Genomic DNA, 13,259 nt, shown 5'->3' with positions numbered 1-13,259 from the left:
GGCACAGTCTTTTCTGAGGCATGACCCTGTGGTAATGTCCTCTCTTTCTTCTAAGAAAATTGACTTCTATAACTATTTTATTTTTAGTGGATCAAATATGGAATTTAGTGTTCTACAAGATTATTGATTTCATCTAGGCTTTCAAAATTCTTTGTAGAATATGTATGATGTATTCTGACATTTGATAATTTCTTAGAAATGTTTCGTTTATGGCATTGTATGCCATGTACAGTTGTGCTTTAAATTTTTTTCTGGTTCATATTGTGGTAGTTTGTTTTGTCTGTTGTTGTCAAAGAGCTTAAGGTAGATGTGAATGAATGGAGGCATTCTAGTTTTTTTTTTTCCCTTATCATGTTTTTATTTTTATTTTTGTACTATTTTTATTTGCATTTTTGTTTTTATCTGTATATTGTGTTATTTTTCTTATGAAATTTCCTTTAGTTTGCTGTTCTATTTAACATATTGATGCTTTCTACAAACTAATTTTTAATGTATTGTATATATATATATATACTTAAGATATATTATATATATATACTTATATGAAATATCTTCTCATCTCTGCTTTAAACTTAACCCAACTATTTTTGCTACACGTATCGTATTTGATATTATCTAGTGAAACTTAGTGCATTTTGCTTTATATTTCCCTTTTGACCCAACAATTACTTAATAGATTTTAAAATTCTCTTTACTTTGGTCCTCATTAATAGCTTATTTTGCTGGGGTTAAGGATGATTGTTTGTATTCTTAACCACTTTGTGATCTTGGTTCCAGTTTTTATTGAGACCTGATACACAGCCAATATTCATACATACTTCATGTGCCATGAAAAGAACATGTGTACTCTTTCATTAGAACACAATTCCAATAAATACTCACCAGATATGCTTCACTTTATGAGCCTTAGACCTTCTATATTCTTAACTATATTTTTCTTCCTGACCTGATTGAGCAGAGTGGTTTATGAAAGTTATTCATTACTAGTGTGTCTCCTTGCAAGCATTCTATATTTTCTTTCTTATGAAGATAGCACCTCTTTTATTTGAGGGGATGTAAGTGCGTATCAATTATAATTTCATTGATAATTATAGTAATTAGCATTAAAATAATTTTTTCTTACTGTCTTTTATTGTTCATTTTATACTCCTGGTCTGAATCATTTTTTTTTTGAGATTTTAAAATTATTTATTCTAGAGAGAGCATGCCCCCTCACACATACACTCCCATGCCTGTAAGAGAGGGGTTGAGGGAGAGACTTCAAGCCAAGACTCCCACTGAGTGCACAGCCCAATTAGGGTCTCAGTCGTATGACACATGAAATCATGACAATGAAATCATGATCTTCACCAAATCCATAAGTTGGAAGCTTAACCGATGGAGCCACCCAAGCACCCATTTAGGTCTGAATGTTAAACTGTCAAATATCAAGATACTTCCCGTGCTCATTTGGTTTGTGAGTGCTGGGCATGATTTCCCATCTTTCTACTTTTAGTCTTTTGAATCATATCCATCAGTGTCTAGCATTTGCCCTATTTGGCCCTAGTGTCTCCAGTCACTGGGAGAGGAAATTATATGCAATCTGAAAACAAGAGGACCTTCTACCAAAGGAGATGAGTCAGCTAAACCCTACCTTTATTAGGGCATCTCCTCATTTTCCTCCATAACCTCATTTTTATTTAACTTTAATTTATTAATTATATGTTTATTATTAAAAATATTTTAATATATTTATTGAACAAGTACTAATCATGCTCACATTCTATTCTAGGAATAAGTATGTTTCCCATGAGTCTGAAACACTTAAGCTGCCTCTGCCATTCCAATGTTTTTGCCCTTTATTTCTACTTCCCCTTTTATAGATGTCAGAAATGAGAATGCAAAATTCACATCTTCTTCCAATCTGAGGATGAAAATTTAGAGTCATTAGACAAGGAAGCTCTAAGGAGGCCCTTCCGTTGTCGTTTGGTTTAACAAATGGCACCCAGAAAACTTCCAGCGTTCAATGATTCCCCAGAGAATGTTTTGGGAAAACTGACTAATCCCCATGGTGTATGAGAAACGGTCTTCTCTTTGGCCAACAAACTCTCTGAGTGTGTTACCATAGATCTACTTGCTAATTGGGGAAATTATGGACAAGCATTGGGCATAATATGGTAATTACCTCCCTTTGGAGGAGGGGATCTCGGTTACCAACAAGGCACTGAGGTCATGCCAGTGCAGGATGGAAAAGCACCCTTGATGATGCTCATTGAGACATTAGCCAAACTGCCCATGGAGAAGAGGCACAGGTGATAGTTTTCTGTGGAGTCATGTAGGCAGTTTCCTTATGTAAGGAAACTGAGTTTATAAAAGTTGAAAGGAGAATGCTGGTTCTTCTTTCTTTATTTCAAGACACTTTTGGCAAATCTCACCTAGAAAACTGCATAGAAGCGTTGCAGAAGTGTCTGAAAATAAAGAGGACTGCATGTCACTGCACACAAGCTCTGTGATTTGAAGGATTATAAAATTCTTATTTTGATTTAGGGAATTTCATTTCCTAATTGAGAAGAATAATGACCATCCAAGCATTTCTTGTATGGCAAAATTTACATTTTTGAGTTTTCTCATTGGTCAGTAATCTACTTATCCCACTATGATCAGAAGTGGGGAATATGATATGTCAGAAGGGACAACTGGATGGTGGAATCAGTGGGGGTACAGATGGAGGTCATCAAGAAGGCAAGGACACAGAATAAGCTCCATTGCTTCATAGGAGGAGTACAGAATTAGGTATAGAAAGGAAAAAATGAAGGGTGCATGGGTGGCTCAGTAAGTTAAGCATCTGACTCTTGTTTTGGCTTAGGTCATGATTTCAGGGTTGTGGAATGGAATCTTGTGTCAGCCTCCACACTTAGCAGGGAGTCTTCTTAGGATTCTCTTTTACTCTACCCATCTGCTGTTCCTTCCTTTGATAGATAGATGATGATAGATGATAGATAGATAATAGATAGATAAACAGATAGAAAGACAATAAAATGTATAGAGAACATGGAATGGATAGAGACTCAGCCATTGTTTCCCCTTACAGGCATATGGTGATGCACAGGGAACCTGGCTGCTGTAAAGGGAACTATTTGGGATCATTGCTAATTCATTCATGGGCTTATTTATTCCACAAGCATTTATATCTCATTAATTTAAATATTTGATGAAGGGTGAGGATGCATGGGGAATAAGGTATGGTCTTTATTCCTGAGTTTTTCAAGGATACTAGAGATACAATCAAGAAAAAATAATTTGGATATAAGAAGTTGAGAATTTGATAAAGACATAGGAAACAAGCTTGAAACATACTAATTGTTAAATATTTAGAAACAGCAAACTCTCCCTGTACATATTAGAGAAAGCTCAGTAACTTTGTCTTTAAAAAAAGTAAACGTTTAATGAGCCCTGATGAAGGGCACAGAATACAGAGGCTGATAATTCCTTCTACATCTCTCTCTTTCTCTCTTTCTCTTTCTCTCTTCCTCTCTCACCTCTCTCTTTCCTTCCCATCCTCTCCCCCATCCTATCTCTCTCCAAATCTCTCTCCATCCTTCTCTCTGTCTCTCTCTCCCTTTCCCTTTCCCTCTCCCCGTCTCCCCATTTCACTGTCTCTCTTTCTCTCCTTCCCCTTTCTCCCTCTCTTTCTATCTCTTTCTCCTCTCCCCAATACTCTGTCTCCTACACATGCACTTTCTCAGCATAAAGCCTTAAAAGGCAAAGTATGGATAGAACTGTAGGTGTCTCAGTTAATTCTTGGGTGATGGAGATTTAGAAAGGATGCTGTAAAGGTGATTGGGAATTAAAAATTAGCTGTCTTTTTAACCAGCTTAAGGAACTGCTGGTTAAGGAACTGCTTTTAGACTCACAGAGTGCTATTTCAAATGAAATGCAAAAGTTTGGCTAGTTGATACAATGGAGGAAACCATGTAATAGTCAGAAAAGCAAAAATTCTTTTTTAAAAAAGATTTTATTTATTTAGGAGAGAGTGAGTGATAGAGATCACAAATGAGGGAGGGGCAGAGGGAGAGAGAAAAACTGGCTGCCCTGCTGAGCAGGAGCCTGACACAGGGCTCCATCAAGGTCCCTGGGATCATGACCTGAGTGGCCACTTAACCAACTGCACCACTCGGGTGCCCCAGAAAAGCAGAAAATTTTAAGGGATCTTTTGTCTCTGCATGTAGAGAATGACATTAGAGAGATTGTTTTATCCCAAAATGTTGAAACAGAGGGCTAAAATTACATGGTACATGAATATTAAGGGAACAAGTTTGGAAAAACTCAGGACTCCAACCTCTGGGGACAGTTGGAAATAATTTAGATGAAACCCTGGGATTATAGGTCACTTATTTCTTCAGCAAGCTTTCAGGCACGTGGTGTAGACGAGACGCTGCTGTATGTCTGGCGATTGACAAGTTGTGAAGTTGAAGACAAACGCTTAAGGCTAGTGACCAATGAGATTCTAAGGAACCCAAGAGAAAGTGACAGTTTAGAAGTTATAGGGGGGACTCAATGTGCACTTGTTGCTTTAACTGAGAATCTGCAGAAGGTCCCATTGCAAGGAGAAAAAGAGAACAACCACAGCATAAGGCTTGGACGATTCCCAGATTTAGAAGGTAGGATAACAATGACACGATTGTTCAAAGGTTCTCCCTGCTAAAGCACATGTGAAGGAATCCACCGTTAGTTATGAGCAGAAAGGTACGTTTGGGAAAAGTGTGAGACACAGAGTGAGATTGCCTCAACTTTGTAGATAATGCAGGAGTGAGGGCATGGGAATGGGGTAAAGGGTTAGTACTGATAAGGAGCTGCACGCTTCCGACGATGGCAGAGACACCAAGACAGATGAAGGCTGTTTCCCTACATGAGGAATGTGTCAAAAGAGGGCATATCCTCAGAGGTGAATCCTCAGACATTGGAGCTGTTGCATGTGGAATATATGTATTAGCAATAGGGATAAAACGATGACCACAGGAATTCCTAGTTAAGATAAAGTTTTTAAAAAATACTAGATTACCTAAGAATTAAGTGGAGACTGATTAAACCTGGAGGAGTGGAGTGGGGGCTAGAAGATAGGCTTTATGTGAGCAAATACCAATCCCTTTGTGTGAACACTTACCCCAAACTCACTGCTGATCATTATGGAAAAAATGGCACCATGGGTGCCATATTAATTAAAGAAAATTTTTGGTCAATTTGTGATCCTTTTCTTTCTCTTTCCTGCCACCTGTTCTCACTCACACCAGCCAGACAGCGCAGCTACATTAGGAAGGAAAGTCTCTCTGTTCCCTCCATCCCAAGATCTCTGGATGAGATCACACTGGCTTTGTCCCTAGGAGTCCACCCTCCATGGCCAATTCTTCCCGGGTCACTGAGTTCCTGCTGCTCGGTTTCTCCAGCTTTGGCGAATTGCAGCCTGTGCTCTTTGTGCTCTTTCTCAGCCTCTACTTGATCATCCTGAGTGGAAACTTCACCATCATCTCCGTCATCCGCCTGGACCGCAGCCTCCACACGCCCATGTACTTCTTTCTCTGTGTCCTGTCTACCTCGGAAGTCTTCTACACAATTGTTATCCTGCCCAAGATGCTTATTAACCTGCTCTCTGTCCTCAGGACACTCTCCTTCACCAGCTGTGCCACACAGATGTTCTTCTTCCTTGGCTTCGGGATCACGAACTGCCTGCTTCTGGGAGTTATGGGTTATGACCGCTGCACTGCCATCTGCCAGCCTTTGCGCTACCCCGTTCTCATGAGCTGGAGGGTGTGTGCACAGCTGGCAGCAACTTGTATTATCAGTGGCTTCCTGGTATCTCTGGTGGGAACAACGTTGGTCTTCAGCCTCCCTTTCTGTGGCTCCAATAGGGTCAACCACTACTTCTGTGACATCTCCCCAGTCATCCGACTTGCCTGTGCTGAAACCTACATCAACGAGCTGGTCATCTTCGTCTGTGGTGTCCTGGTGCTTGTTGTGCCTTTGATCTTCATCTGTATCTCTTATGGCTTCATTGTCCGCACCATCCTGAAGATCCCATCTGCTGATGGCAAGCGAAAAGCCTTCTCCACCTGCGCCTCCCATCTTATTGTGGTCATCGTCCACTATGGCTGTGCCTCCTCCGTCTACCTGCGGCCCTCAGCCAAATCCTCATCAGGTAAAGACAGGCTGGTGACAGTGACCTACACTATCATCACCCCACTGTTGAACCCTATGGTATACAGCCTTAGGAACAAAGATGTACAGCTGGCCATTCGGAAAGTGATTGGGAAGACTGCGGTTTCTCTTAAGACTTTATAGTTGGACAGTTTTCAACAGTCCCCACACGTTTGAGTGGAATGTGTCACTAAGTGTTCAAGTCATGATAGCTTCTGCAAATAAATGTCAGTATAACGTGTGGCCTTGGACCACTTGTGTGATGTTGCAGGGTCTAAATGTTCTCTTAGGTAAAGCAGGCAATAGGAAAAAACAATGCTGGTGTAAGGATGAAAGGGGGATAGAATGCATCTGCAGCTCTCCTCCTTCTCCTTTCCTCCTCTTGACTTGGGGTTCTCAAAAGGCTCTTAAAAACCTGTATCTCCTGCTTATTCTTTCGCTCATTTGCCCCAAGCTGTGATTGTGCTCTTTCTTTAAAGTTATGTCCAGCTTAAAGGGAGGTGCTTGAGTCTGAAGGTGGCTTAGATGACATGAGAGATGACATGAAAGTCATAATGCACTAAGGAATCAGAAGGTTTCAGCCTGACACTCGTTAAGTCATGACTTTAAGGAAGTCATGGTTGTTCTCTTAATCTAGAATTTAACTTATGCTACATAAAGATAGTTTAATTTTCCTTTTTTTTATTTCGCAGGGTTTTTGCTTGTATCTAATGCATAACTTGAAAGAAAATACGTGTAAAAGATACAACTGCACAGAGCGTAGCTCATGGTAATCAGAGCTTTGTGCATCTTTGTAAGGACCTTTCAAGTCTTCCAATTCTCTGAATATGATCCCTCTAGGTGCCTTTTCCAACTACCCCTTTAAATTACTTGTTATGGAATATAGAGGTATGCTATGTGAGTGAGTGGGGAAAATAACCTACCATCCAGTCCCTGGAGAAAGGCTGGAGGAAAGGTCTCCATGCCCTTCCACATGGAATGTGTTCAGAAGAGGGAGGGACCCAGTTCAGAGTGGTCATCAGGCCGGTACTTTATGAGATACTGACTCTGGTGATCATCTTGCCCCACATGTTCCCTGTACAGAAGGTCCTTCCTCAGTACCCCTCATGGATCCCACCTTCACTGACCCGGTACCTGCTGCTTTCCCTTTGCTGTGGCACATGCTCGTTATTCTATGATTATCATCCTCTCTGTCTCTCGTATCATCCACTGACTCCAATCTTGGCTCACAGATGTTTGAGGTGGTTACGACCACTGAGACCTTTCCCCAGATCTACATGACCTGAATTTCAGACACCTCGTCTTCTTGCTTATGCCCTCTGCACATGCTAGAGCCCATCAGTGTTCTCTTGAATGCAAAATGAGACTACTTGTCTCCTGTTAAGTTTATTTAGATTTTCAAATTAAAGTGTGTATCATCGAGGGCACCTGGGTGGCTCAGTTGGGTAAGCATCTGTCTCAAGCTCAGGTATTGATCTCAGGGTTCTGGGATCAAGCTTCATGTCCAGTTCTTGCTCAGTAAGGAGTCCGTTTCTCCCTCTCCCTCAGTTCCTCCCCCCACTTGTGCTCTCTTCCTCATTCTCTCTCTCAAATAAATGAATCCCTAAAGAAATCAAATGTATAATTATCAATAATGCTCTTATATTTAAAAGTTGTTACCTCTATTCTTTTTTGTCTCCCATTTTTCAAATTTTAGATTAAGTCTTTTTATGTTACTCTCATTCTTAGTCATTGACAAATGAAGGCATTTTAAAACACCACATATCTCTGTAAGTATGGATTAAGCCATCCTCATTAAAACACTCTGTTCTTTCTTATTTCCTCATACTGTGTTTCCAGTTGCCATTTATTGACCGAATGGTTTTTAGAAACAAGTATTTGCTTATTTATAGTTATTTATAGTTATTTGTTTATTTATAGTTTATTTATAATTATTTCCTTGCTAATATTTTAAAAGTTCCATTAGTTATTTATAGTTTTTTATGTGTGTTAGTGACAGACTGTGACTGGTACAAGTTCTATTTTTAGAATCCACTGCGTTTTACACTTTTCTATTTTTTCCTATGAAATATTTTTATTTATAAGAGTATATTATAGATGTTATCTTAATTTTGTAATTAAGCCATCTTAGTATGCATGCTCATGATTTATTTGATGTGTATAGGTCTTCTCATGGTTTCATTGGGTTGATTTCAAATACTTCACTATTATATTTCTAGCCATACTGACATGGATTTTGTTGTGGAATCTATTTTGTAAATGCTAAAATTAACTTTTTGGGTCTCAACACATATATTCTTTCTTGAAACTCACTAAAACATCAAAAGCAAACAGGAGAAAGTAATACACAGGAAGGATTAAAAAAAAAGTTAAAGAGCCAAAAACAATGATTCTAAGGAGAAAGACAAAGCTAAAAGCTGGGAAACCTGTACAAGGAGAGAAACCCACCAAAAGAAAACCAGGTCATGGTATGGAACAGTGTCTTTACTCTCTCTCACTCCTGCCTCCCCAAGGCTGTAGAAAAGAGCAAGATTTCTTAACGTCTCAGGAAAGAGCACAGCTTCTCAGTCAGTGCTTCACAGATCACCTGCAGGAAGGACTGATTTCTTTTCTTTGTCCATTTCATCTTGAGCCAGTACTTCAGTAAAATACAATAAAAATGCTAAGTGAAACAAGTCAATCAGAGAAAAACAAATACCATATGATCTCAGTCATACGTGGAAATTAAGAAAGAAAGCAGATGAATATATGGGAAGGGGAAAAGAGAAGAAAAAGGAGAGAGGGAAACAAGCCATAAGGGACTCCTATCAATCGAGAACAAATTGAGGGTTGATAGAGGGGAGGTGAGGGGGGGATCGGTTAAATGTGTGATGGGGATTAAGGAGGGCACCTGTTGTGATGAGCACTGAGTGTTGTATGTAAATGATGAACAAGTGAGTTCTACTCCAGAGACCAATACGGCACCGTATGTTAACTACCTGAAATTTTAATGAAAAAATCAATTAAGTATTGAGGGAAATGAAAGGAAAAGCATCTGAGTGTCCTGTTGTGTGTACAAAAGGTGTGCGTGCACTGATGGGATGTCTCAGTGAAGCACGCTCTCTAACAGTTGCTCACTGCATCGCATATCATACCCATCCCATCAGAGGTTGATAACAAGGAGCTCAGAGACTAGACCCCAGACTCTCATCTGATAGCACTGCTTTCTATATTGTCCACGGGGAGGTTAGCCTGGGGGTTTCCTTCCTGGAGTGGAGATACTCCAGTGCACCAGGAGCCGTACTTGAAGCAGGAATGAGTGTGAGCGTGAGTGTGCCCCCAGCAAGGAGGGTCACGGGGCTCTCCCCACCTGTCTCCCAGAAGTGACAGCCCCTCCTTAACAAGTCCCTTAGGAAACAGGACAATCTCTTTCTGCCAGTGATGACGGGGATTTAGGGGTCACCTCAACAAAATGAGTGACGCTGCTCTGCCTGACTCTCCTCCTACAGGGAGCCCGCTTGTCTGAGATGCACCCACACACATAGAGCTTCTAGCAAGCTTTTCAGTGCCACAGTCCAGAATGTATTTGGACATCCAAGGCTTCCCAGACATTTGAAGAAGGCTTGAATGTGAAAACGCAGAGGTCAAGACACGAGGGCAAAATGTTTTCAGGGAAAATATAGAAAGGGCAAAATTTTTTTTCAAGGAAAATATAAAAATGCATAGGACAGAAAATATTATAATTAATACCTTCATATAAAACATATTATGCTCATTACAGAACAGTATGTCGCGTTCACATTTTGGAATCAAAACTCACCGACAGGGATCCCTGGGTGGCGCAGCAGTTTGGCGCCTGCCTTTGGCCCAGGGCATGATCCTGGAGACCCGGGATCGAATCCCACATTGAGCTCCCGGTGCATGGAGCCTGCTTCTCCCTCTGCCTGTGTCTCTGCCTCTCTCTCTCGCTCTCTCTGTGACTATCATAAATAAATAAAAATTAAAAAAAAAAAACAAAAACAAAACAAAACAAAAAAAAAACTCACCGACAGAAAAGTGTACAAATCATGATTGGCAAGTGATGTGGAGCATTTTCTCATGTGCTTGTTGGACATGTCTATGTCTTCCTCTGTGAGATTTCTGTTCATGTCTTTTGCCCATTTCATGATTGGATTGTTTGTTTCTTTAGTGTTGAGTTTAATAAGTTCTTTATAGATCTTGGAAACTAGCCCATTATCTGATATGTCATTTGCAAATATCTTCTCCCATTCTGTAGGTTGTCTTGTAGTTTTGTTGATTGTTTCTTTTGCTGTGCAGGAGCTTTTTATCTTGATTAAATCCCAATAGTTCATTTTTGCTTTTATTTCTCTTGCCTTCATAGATGTATCTTGCAAGAAGTTACTGTGGCCAAGTTCAAAAATGGTGTTGCCTGTGTTCTTCTCTAGGATTTTGATGGAATTCTGTCTCACATTTAGATCTTTCATCCATTTTGAGTTTATCTTTGTGTCTGGTTCACGAGAGTGGTCTAGTTTCATTCTTCTGCATGTGGATGTCCAATTTTCCCAGCACCATTTATTGAAGAGACTGTCTTTCTTCCAATGGATAGTCTTTCCTCTTTTGTCGAATATTAGTTGACCATAAAGTTCAGGGTCCACTTCTGGGTTCTCTATTCTGTTCCATTGATCTATGTGTCTGTTTTTGTGCCAGCACCACACTGTCTTGATGACCACAGCTTTGTAGTACAACCTGAAATCTGGCATTGTGATGCCCCCAGCTATGGTTTTCTTTTTCATTATTCCCCTGGATATTCGGGGTCTTTTCTGATTCCACACAAATCTTAAAATAATTTGTTCCAATTCTCTGAAGAAAGTCCATGGTATTTTGATAGGGATTGCATTAAACGTGTAATTTGCCCTGGGTAACATTGACATTTTCACAATATTAATTCTGCCAATCCATGAGCATGGAATATTTTTCCCACTCTTTGTGTCTTCCTCAATTTCTTTCAGAAGTGTTCTGTAGTTTTTAGGGTATAGACCCTATACCTCTTTGGTTAGGTTTATTCCTAGGTATCTTATGCTTTTGGGTCCAATTGTAAATGGGATTGACTCCTTAATTTCTCTTTCTTCAGTCTCATTTTTAGTGTATAGAAATGCCACTGACTTCTGGGCATTGATTTTGTATCCTGCCACACTGCCGAATTGCTGTATGAGTTCCAGCAATCTTGGGCTGGAGTCTTTTGGGTTTTCTATGTAGAGTATCATGTCATTGGTGAAGAGGGAGAGTTTGACTTCTTCTTTGCCAATTTGAATGCCTTTAATGTCTTTTTGTTGTCTGATTGCTGAGGCTAGGACTTCCAGTACTATGTTGAATAGCAGTGGTGAGAGTGGACATCCCTGTCTTGTTCCTGATCTTAGGGGAAAGGCTCCCAGTGCTTCCCCATTGAGAATGATATTTGCTGTGGACTTTTCGTAGATGGCTTTTAAGATGTTGGGGAATGTTCCCTCTATCCCTACACTCTGAAGAGTTTTGATCAGGAATGGATGCTGTATTTTGTCAAATGCTTTCTCTGCATCTAATGAGAGGATCATATGGTTCTTGGTTTTTCTCTTGCTGATATGATGAATCACATTGATTGTTTTATGGGTGTTGAACCAGCCTTGTGTCCCGGGGATAAATCTTGCCATCAGGGAAATACAAATCCAATCCACAATGAGATACCACCTCACACCAGTGAGAATGGGGAACATTAACAAGGCAGGAAACAACAAATGTTGGAGAGGATGCGGAGAAAAGGGAACCCTCCTGCACTGTTGGTGGGAATGTGAACTGGTGCAGCCACTCTGGAAAACTGTGGAGGTTCCTCAGAGTTAAAAATAGATCTGCCCTACGACCCAGCAATTGCCCTGCTGGGGATTTACCCCAAAGATACAGATGCAGTGAAACACCGGGACACCTGCACCCCGATGTTCACAGCAGCAATGTTCACAATAGCCAAACTGTGGAAGAAGCCTCGGTGTCCATCGAAAGATGAATGGATAAAGAAGATGTTGTTTATGTATACAATGGAATATTCCTCAGCCATTAGAAATGACAAATACCCGCCATTTGCTTCAAGGTGGATGGAACTGGAGGGTATTATGCTGAGTAAAGTAAGTCAATCGGAGAAGGACAAACATTATATGTTCTCATTCATTTGGGGAATATAGAAAATAGTGAAAGGGAATAAAGGGGAAAGGAGAAAAAATGAGTGGGAAATATCAGAAAGGGAGACAGAACATGAGAGACTCTTAACTCTCGGAAACAACTAGGGGAGTGGAAGGGGAGGTGGGGGGGTGGGGGTGACTGGGTGACGGGCACTGAGGGGGGCACTTGATGGGATGAGCACTGGGTGTTATTCTATATGTTGGCAATTTGAACACCAATAAAAAATAAATTTATATATAAAAAAACAAAAAACAAATCATGATTGGCACAGCAATGAATGAATATTCAATGAATGAATGTTCACAGAGTGACCATGAAGAGGTCAAATGTGGAATATCCCCAACACTTCACACTCTGTGTCTCGTCCAACAGACACAACTATTGTGGCTTCACACGTCAGGCCTCGCTGCTTGGCTGGCTTCAGACTTTATAAGAGGGTGTATTCTCCAGAGTTATTTTCATCCTTTCTCTATTTCTCCCTCTTTGGTGTCTACTTTTCCTGTCGATGGCCGTATCCATGACATTTATTCAGGTGTATATTCTCCCAAGTTTACACTTGGTGTGTGAAGTGGATTTTCATTCATTTGTAGTTGCTTCCTGAACTATCGCTTTGCTTTCCAAGACTTCTCTTCCTCTAATGACTCATAAGTGAATTCTTTTAAATTCTTATCTTTGCTAGTACTTTGCACATTCTATTGCTCCTTTTGTTCCTTTCAGCGTATTCTGAAATATTGGGTAGGAGTTTCCATCTGTATAATGGATAAATTTTACAAGGTTTTGTAAGGTGAGCTCCCAAGGAAGCACAGTCAGAGAGTTTATAATAAATGCAAGGGATTGACACCTGTGGGGTGGCGGACTTGGGCAGAGAAGGAGGTCATGCTGAAGGGACTCCCAGGGGCAGC

The 13,259-nt window shown here is 40.4% G+C and overlaps 1 protein-coding gene across 1 annotated transcript; it reads left to right on the top strand.

The window, feature by feature from the left end:
• The first annotated feature begins 5,318 nt into the window (after positions 1–5,318).
• LOC112642870 (olfactory receptor 10R2-like) lies at positions 5,319–6,396 on the top strand. The gene has a single exon (XM_025420658.3). The coding sequence runs from the start codon at positions 5,374–5,376 to the stop codon at positions 6,313–6,315; it is 942 nt and encodes a 313-aa protein (XP_025276443.1). The 5' UTR covers positions 5,319–5,373; the 3' UTR covers positions 6,316–6,396.
• The last annotated feature ends 6,863 nt before the right edge of the window (positions 6,397–13,259 follow it).

This window comes from Canis lupus, chromosome 38, assembly GCF_003254725.2.
Source record: "Canis lupus dingo isolate Sandy chromosome 38, ASM325472v2, whole genome shotgun sequence".
NCBI classification, from domain to species: Eukaryota; Metazoa; Chordata; class Mammalia; order Carnivora; family Canidae; genus Canis; species Canis lupus.
Note: the sequence above shows the minus strand (reverse complement) of the source record. Positions and strands in the feature narration are given on the sequence as shown.